The following is an 18,338-nucleotide window of genomic DNA, read 5'->3' on the forward strand; positions in this document are numbered from 1 at the left end:
GTCTGCTAAATATGCAAACGAAAAAAAACTAATGAAATATAGCTCTGTGTTTTCTTAGTGTGAGCAGACGATCTTCACGAGTCCATCATACAGGGACACATCACTAGTGTTTCTGATGAGCTGCCCTCAAAATCAACGCTCTTTTACTGCAGGAACAGCAACACCACAGAGCTCCTTCATCTCCCTCTCTTCCTGCATCATCGTAATAAGATGTCATCCGTGTATTAGCAGCGATCAGAGGGATATAATCCACGTTTTGAGCGTCAGTAATCCGTGGACTAGCTGTTAATTGGGAATACCTGCTACACGATCAGGGCTCAGCTCTCCACCTGGAGAGAGGCGCCGCTGGATGACAAAATATTAATCACTTCGAACGATGTGTACATTGCTGACATTTGAAGTGTGAGTGCGTGTGCGTCTGCTGATTGTGCCGTCACTCGACCCCTAAACGCTTTGTGCTAAGTGCAGTACTCGGCGTGTAATAACTAATAACAATACACTGCATCAAACAAAGGCCAAATACACACTGTATAAAACACTTTTCACTTACAATATCTCCTACATCAGTGTCACTTACAGTATTTGCTGTTTCTGCTAATACTGCTCTCTGATCATTTATCGATCGCGCTGCTCTTCACGCTGATGTGCTCAGAAAAACACTCGCTCCTGTCAATACCTCAAAATATTTCAGTTCATAGTGAAGTGGCATCATCATCATTTTACTACTTAGTACAAAAAATTTAACAAACACATAATAAATACCCTCCCAACAACATTATTATATAAAAAACACTTTTTTCTAACTTTGGGGTCTGTGTGAATAATTTTTTTTTTTTTAGGCAACATTGATCAAAAACACAGAAAAAAAGGTCATATGGGAAAACATTTGATAACACTTTAGTATAGGGACTAATTCTCACTTTTAATTAGTTGCTTATTAGCATGCTTATTAATATCAAAGCTGTTTTTTTAGTGTTTATAAAGCACATATTCTGTATGAGCATTTTCTAAATCCCCAATACCTAAACTACCTTACTAACTATTAATAAGCAGCGAATTAGGAGTTTATTGAGGCAAAAGTCATAGTTAAAGCGAGAATTGTGACCAAACTTTTTTTTGTTTATTTTCAAATTAAAACAGCTGTTTTCTATGTGAATCTCTGTTAAAATGTAATTTATTTCTGTGATGCGCAGCTGTATTTTCAGTATCATTACTCCAGTCTTCAGTGTCACATGATCTTCAGAAATCATTCTAATATCCTGATTTACTGCTCAAGAAACATTTCTGATTATTATCAATGTTGAAAACAGTTGTGCTCTTTTCAGAATTCTTTGATGAATATAAAGTTCAAAAGAATTGCATTTATTTATATAATTGCCTTTACTGTATAACCTTTGATCAGTTTAATGCATCCTTGATGAATACATTGATCCTTCTGTCCCGGGTTCATAAGGACAGTCAGCTAGAAGACATACAAGAGTGTGAGTTTAAGGAAATTATAGCTACTTTAAATAACAGGGACAGCCCTGCTGCTGAGTAACCTGAGGTTAAGTCTCTTACACAAGGACACGATGATAGTTCAACCTTTTTAGCAGTCTAGACTTTTAACTACTAGACCACACCATCCCAAACACACACACACACACACACACACACACACACACACACACACACACACACACACACACACACTGTGACTCACCGCAGGGGTAACTGAGCACCTGGATGTCATCAATGGCAATGAACCCTCTTCTGCCGTTGGTCACCTCTGCCTCGAATATGACCTGCACAGAGAAACAGGAAACAGGATGTGTGTTTTAGATAAGCTGTCACTCATTCACAACGCTCAATCAAATAAATGAATGAATGAATGAATAAGAGTTTGGTATCCCAGCACTAACAGTAGTTTTTGTGACGCTCGCGAGGGTCACGTTCAAACATCAGCTGAGAAACTGCTTCAGAGATCGTCTCTGTTTATATACGACTGAGCGCCAAATCTCATTTTGTTAATCTCAAAAGACAAAACAGATTTTCACAAACAGTTGCTCATTTCTGGGAGAAAAAGCTTTTCAGGCAAACACCCACGCGAGGACAGAAAAGGTGTAATTGAAAATCCTGTGACTGGCGAGGTTAGTCTTAGGTTTCTATTATTGAACTCAAAGCACGGCTGAATAGAGTTGAATTCGCTCCATATTCTGCCTCGATGTCAAGGTCTGGCTTTTGTACGCCGCTTTCCTTTAATGTCGTGCCCAAGCGATCAAGCCCGCGAGCGCTAAGCCTGCAATCTGAAAGTGACCCCGTCGTATCAGGCCAGGTCCAGCTTTCAGACGGAGCAGAAGCCATTTCAATTAGAGCCGGCCATCTGCAGCCTGTGTGAGGGAATATTGATAGCGCTTTTCTTTTAGTGGAGCGTCCGGCCCTTTAAACTGATCTCTCTTAAAACGCCTCGGACATTTCCAAAGTCAGTAATGCTTATGAGCCGATTATGATGTAAATCTTCAAAAGTGTTCTGGCTGAATGCCGTTGTGCAGCCGCAGCTCTCTCTCTCTCTCTCTCTCTCTCTCTCTCTCTCTCTCTCTCTCTCTCTCTCTCTCTCTCTCTCTCTCTCTCTCTCTCTCTCTCTCTCTCTCTCCTGCTGCAGTAATTCTGCTGATCAGGCATCAGTTATGTGGAGTCTTGTTACTGTATTACGCTAGTGAACAAAGCTCATCTCTGCTTCAGTACTAAAGGTTAGAGAGTTTCAAGCCGTTTGATCCTGCCAGTGCTGCAGGTGACAGACAACAGCTTGTCATTTTTAATCCTAAACCTTTCTTTTTCATACTTATGTATTACATATCATATATTTATATATATATATACAGCGTGGCTGCTGCAATGTAAATTTTTTATTTGAGGTTTCTAAATGAATTTGAATTAATAGCTTTATTAATTAAAAGAGTAATATAATTATCATGCCTGTTAACACTACATCAGTGATGTCTGGAAGATGCAATATTTTTGGTCTTATTGTTATTACAGTAACAATATACAATACCGTTCAAAAGTCTGGGGTCAGTATTATTTTTTTTGGTTTTCCATTTTGAATATTTTTAATAGTATTATTTAAAAATAAAATGTGTTCAATATTTAAGTATTATTATTTTAAAATCAGATTTGTTAAATTGATAAAAAAGTGATAAAAACTAAAGATTTTTAGATGTCTCTTTTCTGAAAAAAAAAAAAAATGCTATTCTTTTGAACTTTTTGGTCAACATAGAATCCCCCCAAAAAGGATCAGAAGTTCCAAAAATAAATAAATAAATAATATATAAAAATGACGCAACACAACTGTTTCCAATGTTGACAATAAATCAGCATATTAGAATGATTTCTGAAGATCATGTGACACTGAAGACTGGAGTAATGATGCTGAATATTCAGCTTTGATCACAGAAATCAATTACAGTTTACAATATATTTACATAGAAAACAGCTGTTGAAAATGCTACTTCACAATATTACTGTTTTTTCTATATATTTGATTAAATTATTGCAACAGAAGAGACTTTTTTAAAAACAAAAAAAAATCTTATTGATCCCAAACTTTTGAATGGAAGTATATCATATGCATTTCCATGATATTTTAATATTTTAGTTATTTTACAGGCTTGGAAATCCATATTTTATTCCCCATTCCCTGACATCCATGTTTTCCACTGCCGCAGGACCCTGTGGTGCATGTGTGTGTGTGTGTTTTGGAGTGGCTATCACAGAAGACGACTCAAAGACCCAACAGTGTCTCAGCTGAGGAAGCGGCTTTGGCTAGAGTGAAAACTGCTGAAATAAAAAGAGGAGAAATGAACATGGGATGAAAAAATGAGGTGAGAAAGAGACAGAGGGAGATATTCTGGGACTGGCGTGACATCCTGCACCCCAGCAATTATCCCATCAGCCCCGGACAAAAGCAGCTCTGAACTGGAGATGTGCACGACTAGACACTTTCAAAACCGTCAGCGGGCTGCCACTTAAAACACCCGAATAATCAGACTGCTTCTGAATAATGAGGCTTCACGAGTGTGAACAGCACGAGTCACGCTCAGATTTCCAAATCCCTGTATGAAGCAGTCGACTCCACTAATCGACAAGAGGACTTTTGTGACTAGAGCGGCAACTAATGTTTCATGTTAACAAACTCAGTGCTGTGAATACAGTCCTCTCAACACACTAGCATCTTACACTCATTTATTGTAAATGTAAGAGACTCTTTGCCCTGCACCAAACATGACATCGCTGTACCCACTTCAGTTCATGTCTCTTCCACTTTAATACAAGTTACAGCACAAAATAAACATGAATGAACATCAGAAGGTGTTGAAAGATACAGTATAAATTACCAAAATAAAACACACAAACAAACAAACCAATAAAAAAGACATCAAAAAAAAAGCTACTAAACAATACATTAATTAACGAGTTTTGTTTTTGTTTTTTTGTTTCTTAGTTTTTTTGTTTCTTAAGAAAACCGAACTATCATATCGGCAGACAGCATTGTGAATAATATTCTGCGTCTGCTGGGAAATGCATTATAGGTTCAACATCCATCTTTACAGGATTTTACATCCAGCATTAAACAAGAAAAAAATACTTGTGCATTAAACCTAGTCTGCAACCTCACATTTGGGTGTTGTTTTGTTTTACACCAATATTTTAGTTTATAAAGCATTTATTTACATAAAGCAAAAGTTATACTTTGTTTTGTCACCATATATAGTTCTTTTTTTCCACAATTGTTGTTTACTGGTTCACGTAAACTGCAAATATTCCACATATTCTCTTAATTAATACAAGATCCAAAAAACAGCATGATGAAGCACATCACTGCTGTCACTGCTTGACATGTCACGTCAAACACACACACACACACACACACACACACACACACACACGAACTGCTCACTTACACATGCAGACTGATGCACACGAGCATTAACAAACAGAATGCACAGAAACACAGCGGTGACATATTCAGATCAGACCTGCACATGAAACACACAGCAGGAGAACGCCTGTGCTTTATTTGCTTCCTTTTCTGTCTCAATTTATTTGGTACAAGAACATGTGAAAAATTCAAAATTGCCAAAAGTTATTAGTCATATAACTTTAAAGTGATAATGATGACCCACGTACATCGACAGACATGCAGAAACTGATAAATGAAGCTACCTAAAACAGGAGTTAACACTGGTATGTTTTAATGGTAGTTTTGAGGTTAAATCTACTGTATTTCCAGGTTAAACCAGATACATTTATTAATGTTTATGAGGAAATACATGCTAAACAATTTAATCGGTTTAGATTAACATCAAACAATTAAAAAAATTAATCCAACAACTTCAAAATTAATATATAAATAGTTTTATAAAAATTATATCTTGTAATATGGCTTTATTCATATTTTAAATATGAGATCTTGTAATATGGCTTAAACCTTGGGCAGGATCTGGGTGTGATTTTAGTACCGGACTGCCTTTTTTAAGAACCAAATTAGCTCACTAGGGACTTTGGGCTGGTACTCGGTATGTTTCCACCGTAGGAACCAGGATCTAAATAATGTTCCGGGTAAAAAAATGCCCCTCAGAAGAGGGCTTTTCTCACTGCAGGAACCTTTTCATAGTACTAGAACTAACTGTGGAACCACCCACTTTTGGGCGTTTTCGCACCGCAGGATCTGGGTGTGATTTTAGTACCGGACTGCCTTTTTTAAGAACCAAATTAGCTCCTACTCCGGAGCAGGGTCTAACCAGCACAACTAGTGATACCCGTGATGCAAATAGACATTGATTGGCCAGACGCGTATGGAAATGCCCTTATTTAAAACGCCGTGTAAAATACTGTAAACATTGTGTCAACTTATTTCACAAGTATGATGAACAGCGATAAATATACAGATGCTGAAGTGCAGGCACTTGTAGCAAATGTAGCACTGTCAGTTGTCGTTGGAGATTCTTAGCCCTCCTTTCTGTTCTTTCAATCGCTTTGCATATACATCGACATTCCATGTCCATTATTGTGAAACCCGCGAGACACAACAAAAACACAGCTCCTATCACAGTGTCCTCCATCCCCATGTTCTTCTTTGTTTCACACAAATGACGTTGCTGTCGACCAGCTTACATCACTTCCTAGTACACACTGTCGGTGCGAATGCAACCCTTTAAAATGGTACTGGGAAATAGTTCACGCAAAATAGTCCCAGTACTTTAGTACTGCAGATTTAGTTCTGGAACTAAAGCGGTGCGAAAGGCCCTAAGGTCCCTGCTGGCGAGGTAGTACTTTTTCAAAGGTCCGGAACTTTTGGGGGCGGGACTTGGGTGCTGAGCATGCTGATTGGTTGAGTTCACTCAGCACTGTGATTTCAACCACCATTTATTCAACTGTTATTGTGTCATGAAATGTAGTTTTAAACATATTTCAGGCGAGAATGTAGTTGTTTAAAACTCAAATCTGCGGTTTATTTATAAAGACAGCGGCTATTTAAAAATGTGTTACGCCAATCTCAGAGACGATCAGCTCCACGCGATCAGCAGGAGCTCACTGATCGTGTATCCGCCGAGAGCAGTCTCAACTCGGCTAGTGCTTCTGACATTTGCCGCTGGCTCTGATGTCTCATTAGTGGTTAAACATAAAATATAATTTGTTTTGGGTAAATCTAAAAGGTAATCTTTGGTCTTTATTCAATTTATCTATATGTTAAAATGAAAATAAAAAGAGGCAACTGATGTAATGTAGGCTATATATATACACATTTCCCTGAATTAAATACATTTCTGCGGCTATTATTATGTTTAAATGAAAACGAAAGGGGGCAGTGGTATCTTATTGTAAATATACAGTGAGGAAAATTGACTGACTGATGTTATCAAGTACGCTGCTGTATGCAGAATTACGCAGGTGATCACACTCCCGAGTCGAACTTGCAAGGTCTGAACTACCGAGGATGCAAGTCTGAAATTTGCGTACTTTGTATTGAGAAACGCGCGCAGACCTACGTCACCAGACTATTTGCCTAATCTTCACTGTACTTTAGACCACGGTGGAAACACAGAAAGCAACAGGTCTGGGGGGAAATAGTTCCTGAGGAAAAAAGTTGTGTGTGTGTGTGTGTGTGTGTGTGTGCATCTGTGTGTGTGTGTGTGTATGTGTTTGTGTGAGTGTATGTGTGTGTGTGTGTGTGTGTGTATATGTGTGTTTATATATGTGTGTGTGTGTGTGTGTGTGTGTGTGTGAGTGTATGTGTGTGAGAGTGTATGTATGTGTGTGTGTGTGTGTGTGTGTGTGTGTGCGTGTTCGTGTGAGTGTATGTGTGTGTGTGTGTGTGTGTGTATGCGCATGTGTGTGTGTGTAGGTGTGTGTGTGTGTGTGAGTGCATGTGTGTGCAAGTGTACCTACTTAATAAAAAAATTTTAAAAATACAGAAAGCAAAAGTGAGTTCAACCTGACAAAACCTCCCCTTTGGGGACGTCCTCATTTGTAAAACTGGTTTAAAAGTAGAGTAAACAAAGTTTTTTTAAAATTGTAAAAATGCAGAAAGTTTTCTGTAAGGGGTAGGGTTAGGTGTAGGGTTGGTGTAGGGCGACAGAATTTTTTTGGTCTATACAGTATAAAAACCATTATGCCTATGGAATGTCCCCATTTAGACAGCTAAGTAAACATGTGTATGTGTGTGTGTGTGAGAGAGAGAGAGAGAGAGAGAGTGCGTGTGGTTGCCCTGTCTCTGAGTTGACGGCAGATCGGTCTGGATGAGGAAGCCTGCAGCTTTGCTGTCAATCAGAACCTCATCGTAAAAATACACCCCCCCCCACACACACACACACGACTAGCTGCAGACATCTATCACCCCACTCTTAGAGCACACACACACAAAAGTGTAAGCAAAGCACTTGCTGTATACTATATAAACCCTGCACATGTATTTAGATTTTGAGTAGCGATGCAGCTCAGAATGCTAGCAGAGGGTTTGTGTTTGTCTAAACATCCATTACTCCCACAATCATCCATTATGTTCCTATTGAACACATAAATGACTCTTCAGAGCATTAAATTATGAAACATTGATTACATCTGAAGCCCTGCATGTACCACAATCAATATCACTTAAGGCTGATGACTCACAACACACAGACATATGACACTCTCGGACCGAAGAGGAGGAACATTATGATGAGAGACAGAGACAGAGGAGGCTCTCGTTGTGTTGTTTTTCTTCAGCAATGCCTGGTGTGAGTGTTGAACACAGGCTGACAGGGTGAAGGATGACCAATGAGAGACTGAAGAGCAAACAAAGAGTTTTAGTGCTTTGCTGTGTGGTTTCTAAGGTTTTCCGGGTGGTTGCTAGGGTGTTGCAATCCAACTGCATAATTGCAATTTCATGCTATGCTAAGGGTTATATTAGGGCCCTATGATTTCTGTGATGTGGAAAATGCAGGCAGAATCACAGGATGCAGTCCTAATAATATAATTTACACAGAATTTGTCAAGACTATTACAATTTGAAGATTATTATCTATGTATTGGATAATAAAGATTTTTTATTAAGAGTATTACGTGATTGTTTCAGTTTACATACTAAATTAAATATACCAAAATAAAACATAAATTATTCACATATAAAAATAACACACTATTAAAACTATAGCCAAAAAATGTTAAAAAAATAAATCTCTCACCAAATATTGGATTCAATCTTTTTGTCAACATGTCTTCTTTCAGTTATGTTTTGTATTTATTTTTGGAAATGATTGAAACAAGTGCAATCAAAGTCAGTAAGTGTTAGTCCAATGAGAAAATGTTAAATTATCATTAACATTTTCAGAAACAAAAATAAAATAAAAATCCTTTCCAGGTCAAAAGGAATGGAACGCAACAGGGTCCAGGGTTAACTTAACCAACCGTGTGTAAAAGCTTTGAATTTTTGCATAAATTGCATGACTGAAATGCTTGTACTGAAAGATTTTACATTTTACCTATGATAAAAAAAAAGTTCTGTGAAGGACGGTCACTGGTAAGGAGCCCTTTAGCTGTGTTTATGATCAATCTGCATAACAGAGACTGTAAAATATGTATTTCAGGTATGGAAATGACATATTTGGAGTTTGGCTATATTTGGGGGCTACTTTAACCCCCCACAACCGCAACAATCCCCTCCCGCCGCCACCATCCTCTTTTTTGAAAACTAAAATATGGTCACCCTAAATTACAGTATACTGCTAAGAAACTACCATTCAGATACACAGACAAAACCAAACACACATTCACAGTTTCCTCTTCCTGCTGGCATCATTTCACCCGATACTGAGCTCGGCGCTCTCATCTCTTCACCTGTCAAGAGACATCTCAAACGGCTCTGCTCACCAACACACCAACAGATCAACACAACAACACACACACACACACACACGCACATTTGCATTGGCTCTGCTGATCATTACCACAGCTCTAAGTAAACAATGAGAGCAGGGAAAAGCCTTATTGATGGCAATGTGATGCGTGGGGTGCGTTTTTTTATTATTATTCCAGGGGCTCTGTCAGCAGGCGAAGAGCGATATGTCCTAGATCATTTGGAGAGACGCATGCCGAAATGTTTTTCCTCCAGAATAGACGTCCTCCATTTCAGTCCCTCCGCGTGCCCAGACTCCAGCGTAACGGCGGCCCATTAGGGGCAATATATTCCCGCTCTGCGAGCAGCAGATCTATCAGCCCAGGACCTCAAGAAATAATCACCCCACACCAGAATTAAATCCTCAAACTCTATCTCAATCAGCCATCTCAGACCACCCTAAATCCCGTATATCAACCCAAAGACAGCACTCACAACACAACGAAACCATGGATCCTGCATCTCTCTCATCAGGACCGGAGGAAATGACAGAGATCAGACTTACAGCTTCCTCTGAAGAAGCCTCTCAGTGACTGCTTCTAAACATTGTTCTGGAGGATTTTAGCTTGAGAAGTACTAAGAGTCCACATCATATCAAGAGTTGTTTTCAGACACTGTTTACTTCTCATCTTGAATTACATATACTTAAATATCTCTATTGGCATTTCTAATAAACTGTTTTAAACGTAAACCTAACAAAACTTAAGTTTTATGGCGACCCCCAAAACTGTATGGTATTTGTATTTACTCTTACAGAAAACATGTAGAATATTTTAGGTTCAGTAAACTAAACTGTATGTAAACTTAAGCTGTTTTACAAGCATATGATGTTATAGTAAGTATACTAATAATAGTGTGCTAGCATTATACTTAGCAGTGTAGTAGTGTAGGTTTTTAGTTGATAAAAACATGCTTTTGAGTGTAACAGTAGTAAACTTTGAGTGCAAAACTAATGCATGTTTTTCCTTTGCAAGGCAAATATAAATGAATTTTTAGGTATACTAATTTAATTTACTATATAACTATATACAATATAACTATATTCTTCTAGCACACTAGCTTATGAAAGTACATTTTGAAGTATACTCTCAGTAAAATACTAGTTTGATGTTTTATACTGCAGGTATACACAAGTTAACAAAGAAAACTTACATCAGTAGTTACAGTTTAATATTTATGTATGATTTTAGACATTCAGGATACTACTAAGTTTGGGTACTATTTTCATACTCGAAATATATCTTTAACTGTAATATAAGTAGAAATGAAATTATATTAAAGATATACCATGACTTAGGTGCCCTTGAGCAAGGCACTGAACCCCCAACTGCTCCCCGGGCGCCGCAGCATATGGCTGCCCACTGCTCCGGGTGTGTGTTCACAGTGTGTGTGTGTGTTCACTGCTCTGTGTGTGTGCACTTCGGATGGGTTAAATGCAGATCACAAATCATTGAATCATTGACTCAAAATATAAATATAAACAAAAATAAGCACAGATTACTGTAATATAAGTAGAAATGAAATTAAGCATTTATGTATTACAAAAAGAGAATTGCTCCTTTTGCAATTTGACTTGATGTTTAGTGCTAAGATCTCGAATTATATATTCTGGTAATAGCTTATAATAGAAGGCAGTGTGAATCAAGTCTGTTACAATACTCTCACACCTTACAGGAACTGGCAATGAAATCAGCCCAATCTGTCTGTGTTTCTGTGTGGGTTAATAACACTGTGTATAAAAAAAGAGCAGGATCAGTTCCACACATGCATCAAATTACTGCTATCCCACCTCAAAGATGAACATTCACTTTTATAAAATGAAATATACAACATACACTGGGCTAATATTTTTAAAGTAAATAAAGTTTAATTGCATCTTGATTACAAGATTAAATTAAATACTTTAGACTTTTCTGCATACTTAAGTAAGGTTATCTAATTCTGCACTAATTCTCTGCCTTTGCCTCAGTTTTCAATTTCATAAAACACTTTTTGCAAAACACAACACACAATTCTCTGTGTAACACACACAAATATAAAATAAAATTATGGCAAATCAAATTTCTTTAATTTTGAGATGTGTTTGTGATATTTTGAATGCAGTGCTTCATTTTGCAGGAGATGTGAGGCATTTAGCATTGTGTGTGTGCAATTCTTGGATTTGTGTGTAAAGTTTTGAAAAAAAAAAAAGAGGCAAAGTTTTGAAAATGTGTAAAAGCAGCAAAACAAACAAACAAAAAAACAGTAGACTAGCTGTTCAGCTAACCAAACTCAAAAAATGCCCAGTTCACATAAAAATACTCACTATAGTTTGTGAGTTAAACAAATATACTTAATATAATTTTATATTATAATATAAAAAACTTATTTTATTCCCACAAACATTTATTGATGTTTTATTGAACTTATGTTTTTGCTTAAAATTGTTATAATACATAAGAATTGGTAACATTTTAGATTACGAGCATTTTCCCTCACTAACTCCTAATTTGCTGGTTATGGATAGTAAGTACAGTAGTTGTTGTAGTTATTATGTCTAGGTATGGGGTTGGGTTAAGGGATGTAAAATATAGTCATGCAGAATAAGGCATTAATATGAAAAATATAAAAACGTAAGATGTTTCATGAATTTATGGGGTTGTTTTAAATATGAAGCACATCATAACACTAGATACATAATACATATTACTATAACTAGTCCACAGGTGACAACGATGATCCATGATCACTCAAGGAAATATTGGCCAACTTCTTAAGAATGTTTCAAGAACTGCATTCAGGAACGTTCTTACAAACTTTATTTTAACTTCAAGTTCTTCTTTTCTTAACTGCACGCTTCTAATATGTCAGCAAATTAAAAGGCTGTATTTAAAAGTCATATAAACAAAAAACAAAACAAAAATCCAGATTCTTTATTATTATTATTGTCAAGCGAGTAGTTAATTAATTAGTCAATTAGCTAGACCCTTTAGGGTTAAAACACACACACACACACACACACACACACACACACAACCCTACATCTGTTCGTGTCCTCAGAGAAGATTATTGAAGAACACATCATAAGCCAGAGAAACCACAAAGGAGCACGAATGTTACTTGGCTTAGAAGAAATAAAAACAGAAAAACAACTTCTTCTCTCAAGTTAAACGATATTCAATCATTCATGAGAACTGAAGGATGACCAAAGGAACACGTGCGATGGCTTAACTCATTCCCTTTGACAACATTAATGACGCTCGCGCTCCTGAACACAGACAGACGCTTCAGTTCGGCGCTCTGGCCTGATTTCTGACAATCTGACATCAAATAATAAAAAGCAACTGAGGGCAGGTGTCCAGCTCATTAAGCGAGTCCGTTTGACGCGGTGACTAACGATCTGATCGGGGGGATGAAGACACCCTCGGGAGATATCGGTGGAAAAAACAAAACCAAAGTATATCAGGACTAAAGCTAAAATAAACTGGAAACTGGACTCCAGAAACAGATTTGACTCATCAGTGCCTAATTAAAGAGGACAAGAAATAACAAGCCCACACCAGGCTTTAGAGATGGACTGCGAGAGAGAGAGAGCGTGATAAAGAGACGTAACATGCCTGGACTCATTAGAAGGGACACGTCTCCGGGGGGTTTGGAGGGGCAGCAGGTGGAAACTCTATACTGTGAGAAATCAAATCGAGACATGAAGAAACAAGCCCCTCTGATCCATTAGCTCGCCTCAGAAATATCATGCAATATTAATCACAACAGCGCCTCCCCAGTCCTCCGAGCGTGACATGTAATGCATGCAAGCGGCCAGCAGAGGCGTCTATCTGCGCGCTCCCCGCAGGTGTGTTTACATTTAGGGCTGATAAAGCAAACAGACGGCTGCTATAAAGAATACAGCTGAGCTACTGCACCCTAAACCTGTGCAAAGACCAGATGAACATCCTGCATGAAAACCCTGCATCATCACGGTGTTTACAATTCTGTCTCTCGCACAGAAAGACAGACAGCAGAGCGAGACCGAGGGGAGATCAGTCAAGACTCCCAATTAGTCTGAACACAGACGGAGGCTTTCAGTATTCACTGTCTCACACACACACACACACACACACACACACACACACACACACACGGCGAACACTGACACATGCACACCCACATCCATCACTGATTAAAACAAGAGAGAAGAGACTGATTATCATAGTAGTTTTATTCACTAGATGAAATATTACTTTTAAACAGCTAGAAGCAACACTGAAAAGTTATTGTACTGAAAAACAAAAAGTCCCGTGAAGGAGCTCCACTGACCCAGAGAGACATTTCTCCTGTGGAAAACATTACTGAGAGCCGTTACTGTGATCACTGGGAGCATTTTGTGAGTATGACAGAACTACAAAAGAAAAGCTAAAGCCTCTACATTCCCATAAATCAACCGGTCTACACCAATACCACATACAAGCAAAACATCCATCGTGATTTTGTTCCTCATACTTTTGTTTAGAGGGCTTGACGGCAGGAATGTGTCACCACACAGAGTTTAAGAGTTACGACAATGCAAAAAAATAACACCTACTGACTTTCCAGCTCAGAGTCTGGAGCTGCATTTGCACTGAGGTAAAAGTCAGTTTGCTGTTAGTATCTTTGCATCAGATTTGCTGATCAGATAAACACATCTTGTTAATAGAGTGCATTAGTGCCCATTCACTTTATCTGCGGTGTTGGAAGTATTTTTTCCATTCATTTTTCCCAGAGTGCTCATGAATGACATAATCAAGTTTAAAATGATCTATATGAATCTATAACCAAATAAACAATAAAAAAATAAAATTCTTGTCCTACACTTTAGGGGGACAATATGTCCCCACAAAATCCTTGTCCTTGTGGGGACATTTTTGGTCCCCATGAGAAAACAAGCTTATAAAGCATACAGAAATAAGTTTCTGGTTATATGGTTAAATATAGAAACAATATATTTTAAGTTTATTGCGAAATATACATACACAACCATTTAAGTATTTTGAGAGTGTATCATTACATTATTTGTGGTGCTTTGTGGAAGCTGGTGTTCCCTGCCAAGCTCTTTTGGTGTTATTTGTTAGCTACAAATGATGTTTCAGCTGTTAAAAATGAATTCTTAAAAAAAGAAAAGTCGATATATTGTCAGTGGAGCATATATCATCAATTAACAACCAGCATGGTCTGTCTTTAAAGGTTTATAAATTAGCGTTAAACATCAATTTTCCAGTGCAGAAAATGTTTTTACTTCTGGAACCCGACTGCTTCATTCTGTTGAAAACATACTCACACTGCATCTTTTGATTGGTTGAAGGATTTGCATACCTGATACTCATTGGGCCAAAAAGTGCTGACAGCAAGCTCCGCCTTCATCCAGCCTTTGCCTGTGCAGGAAGTGACGTTCCAGATGGGATTGGCCAGCCCTTTATTGACCTTCACCAGGATGTTGAGCGTCCCGGGGCTGGAGCCGTCGGGGCAGTACAGGAGATAGTTGAAGTCGATGCAGTGAGTGTCGTTTTCTTTCATCACGGGCAGCTGCAGGCGAGCCTTTTCTCCGTAATCGTGCTGCGAGGTGTCCACCATCATGTACGAGCCTGGAGGGCAACAAGAACGGGAGAGAAAACACAGGTGAGCTGGGATTATGAGCTCTAATCTAAGATATATTCCAGAGAGAATAGCGAAAATCTTTGAATCGATGCAGAATCATTTCTCGATTCGTGATGCATCGATTTATTGGCACAGCCCTAGAGGCTAGCATGATGCAATATGAATAAAGTATACTTAGTAGTCGACATTTCTATATAAATATACAAAATGTTGAGTTAAAACCATTTGCTAGACACCAAGTGAAGAAAACAAATCTTTTGAGAACTCATTTGGGATTCTAGCAGGAATGCACCAAGATATAAACTCAGACATGAGGACCCAATATTTCTGAAGTTCAGAATCAAAGAATCACTCGTACACTTGGCAGTTGGCCGTGTGCTGATTACTGAACGCTTTTATAATCACTCCACCGGAGAAACGGTTGAGAAACGGTTTCCACGCTATCGGCCAAGACGCACAGGCCCATATAGGATCTGGTTCCAGTTCTTTAAGCATGTGATTGCACTGAGAGGAAACCGTTTCAAATCTCAAACGCCCAGAGGATGGACTTCAGGCAGAGAGAGGACAGACTTCACCACCATTTGTCCAAATGAGCATACATCTGTTCATCTGTCTCTCCACGGCCAGGAAGAGAGATGACCAGCTCTCTCTCTTTGATCCCATCTTCTGTCAGAGATACCGTCTACATGAAATCCACCCTCCTTACTGTCTAAACAAACGCCCCTGGCCATGCTGTGTGCTCTTGATCAGCAGCGTGTTATTCCAGATTCAGACTCTTTCCAGTGTAATAACATTCTCTGTCTCTGATATGACTTTTTCCCCTGATGTAACCATTGGTCATGTAATCTTACATAAAACATGAAGTCCTGACTCTCAGCTGCACTGAAGGCCATTGTAAAATGCTGATAAACACGTGGATCTGTATGAAACAAAACCATTTATATATGAATAAGACATGTTTTACAATATCTCAGTAAGATAAAAGTAAATCAATTTTAAACAAATGCTTTTCTTTTGAACTTTCTATTCATCAAAGAATCATAAAAAACAACATGTCACGGTTTCTGTAGAAATATTGGGCAGCACAACATTGATAATAATCTTGAGCATCAAATCAGTATATTAGAATGATTTCTGAAGATCATGTGACACTGAAGACTGGTGTAATGATGCTGAAAATACAGCTGCGCATCACAGCAATCAATTACATTTTACAACAAAATATTACAATAAAAAAAAAACAGTTGTTTAAGATTGTAATAATATTTTACAATATTACTATTTTTACTGTATTTTTGATCAAATAAACATAGCCTTGCTGAACAGAAAGGAATCTTACCGACCCCAAACTACTGAATGGTATTCTCTATATCACCTGCTGGAACGATTTTATTACAATTATTATTATGACTACATGTAAATAATAATTAAAATTATTTTATTGTATCAGTGTTCGTATAATAAGACACTTGTGCTGTGCACTTGATTTTACTATCAAAATCACCTCTCACTTGTACCACAAAACAGATATTAACCAATAATAAATGTCCAATATCCACCAAATCCCAGAAGCTGAAGTGAGTTACATAACACTGTGTACATTAAATTAGTTGTGACTAAAGTTTCATGAAACAATTCAGACACATTTTCATAATTAAAAATTCAATAATTCATATTCATATAAAAAAACATCATACTTTCATCGCTGTCAAAATATTGATTACTTATTAAAAAAAATAAAAATACTTGCTTTCAAAAGATGTGGCTACACCAACACTAAAAGGGATAGTTCACCCTAAAATTAAAATGTGCTTTTAATTCCTCTCAGGCCATCCAGGATGTGGGTAACTAGTTTTCGACAAAAGAAGATTAAAAAATAAAACCATTTTAAATCCGTGATTCATAAAAATTTCATAATTTCTCAGTTAAAGACAAAAAAAGCAGCTACCGGCACTTGAGAGAGAAAAAAAGCCCGCCCAAAAAACACAGCCAGATGTAACTAGCACAGTTATGGACAAAAAATTACTTGGCTGAGACAAACTATTCCACAGCGAATAGTACAGAACGACACCATTGACCAATTGCAATCAAGTATTACACATGTAATAAGCTAAATACAGCCTGTGTAAACAGGAAGTTCCAATATGAGCTCAGGCATCTCAGATAAGTGAACTTGTGGCAGGATTACAGAGCAGGCGCAGTAATTGAATCGACTCCCGGGGAAAGCGTGGTGCTCGCAGCGAGACGTTAATGGCTGCAGGTGAGAACAGCGGCGTGGATGTCAGAAGGTGTGTGTGTCCCGCCGTTTCCTCTATAAACGCCCGCTGGGTAAACACTCATTTCTCACACAGGCTCCAGGCAATTCCAAAGGTCAAAGGTCTGTCGCGTGTACTAAACAGTGCATCCAGATGGCACAAACCTTCAACCAAGAGTTACTGGCAGAAAATGAAACGGGTTCATGAGCGATCTTTGATTTATTTAAGTGCTTCCTTATGAACATGTGCTGGAGAGTTTGGAGAAGGATTGTGCGAACTGCTCATTAATCACTTCAGTGCAAAACGAAGAAGAAAACGATGAGAGTGAGAAGAAAGAGGACAGAAGGCTCGACATATTAGACGAGCGAATTTGGCCGGCTCTCAAAGCCACAAGAACACGTGAACATGAGTTCACTTCCACAAAGCTCAGATCTGAGGCTGGCTTAGTGAGTACAGAGCTGGGGTTTATGTTAAGGGTCGTTTACATAACATTTTCAGCCAAAAACGGGAAACTTTTTATGCATTTTGACTGTTCGTTTACACGACAATTGGTGTTTTGGGGGCTTAAAACATATTTCTGAAAACGGGTTTCAAAGTGCAAGTTTTTGAAACCGCCACCGATATCGTGTAAACACCCAAAATGGGAATCTTTGAAAACGGTGACGTCATGTGCGTGCGTAGTAGGTATGTAGACATGTACATGTCGATTTTAAAGGCAAGCGCGAACAAACATACACAACAATGGAGGAGTACATGGTACTGTTGTTGCTGTTTGCTAACGCTTCTTCAGAAAAGTGTGGATTTACTTCACCAATATTACAACCAACAGCGGAGAAGTGACACATACACACCGGCAACAGGTACTGTTTACTAAAAAGGTGACAGCGCCAACTACTGGCCTGGCATATGTAATACAGCGTTATGGCCATTTTCGCAGATATGTCTAAACGTTGTTGTATAAACTTGAAACTTTTTTAAAAACTCAAGGGTTTTTCAATCCATCGTTGTCGTGTAAACGTAGCCTTAGTATGCTGCTCAACACTGGACAGAGAACAAAAAAA

General features: G+C 38.2%; 1 protein-coding gene across 1 annotated transcript in view; it reads right to left on the reverse strand.

Annotated features, from left to right (window-relative positions):
• LOC109051605 (receptor-type tyrosine-protein phosphatase kappa-like) overlaps positions 1–18,338 on the reverse strand; it is a 151,815-nt gene that overhangs the window by 82,973 nt on the left and 50,504 nt on the right. Inside the window, 2 exon segments of the mRNA XM_042746354.1 lie at positions 1,703–1,784; positions 14,741–15,009. Coding sequence (XP_042602288.1) covers positions 1,703–1,784; positions 14,741–15,009 — 351 coding nt within the window.

This window comes from Cyprinus carpio, chromosome B20 (assembly GCF_018340385.1).
Source record: "Cyprinus carpio isolate SPL01 chromosome B20, ASM1834038v1, whole genome shotgun sequence".
Classification (NCBI taxonomy): domain Eukaryota; kingdom Metazoa; phylum Chordata; class Actinopteri; order Cypriniformes; family Cyprinidae; genus Cyprinus; species Cyprinus carpio.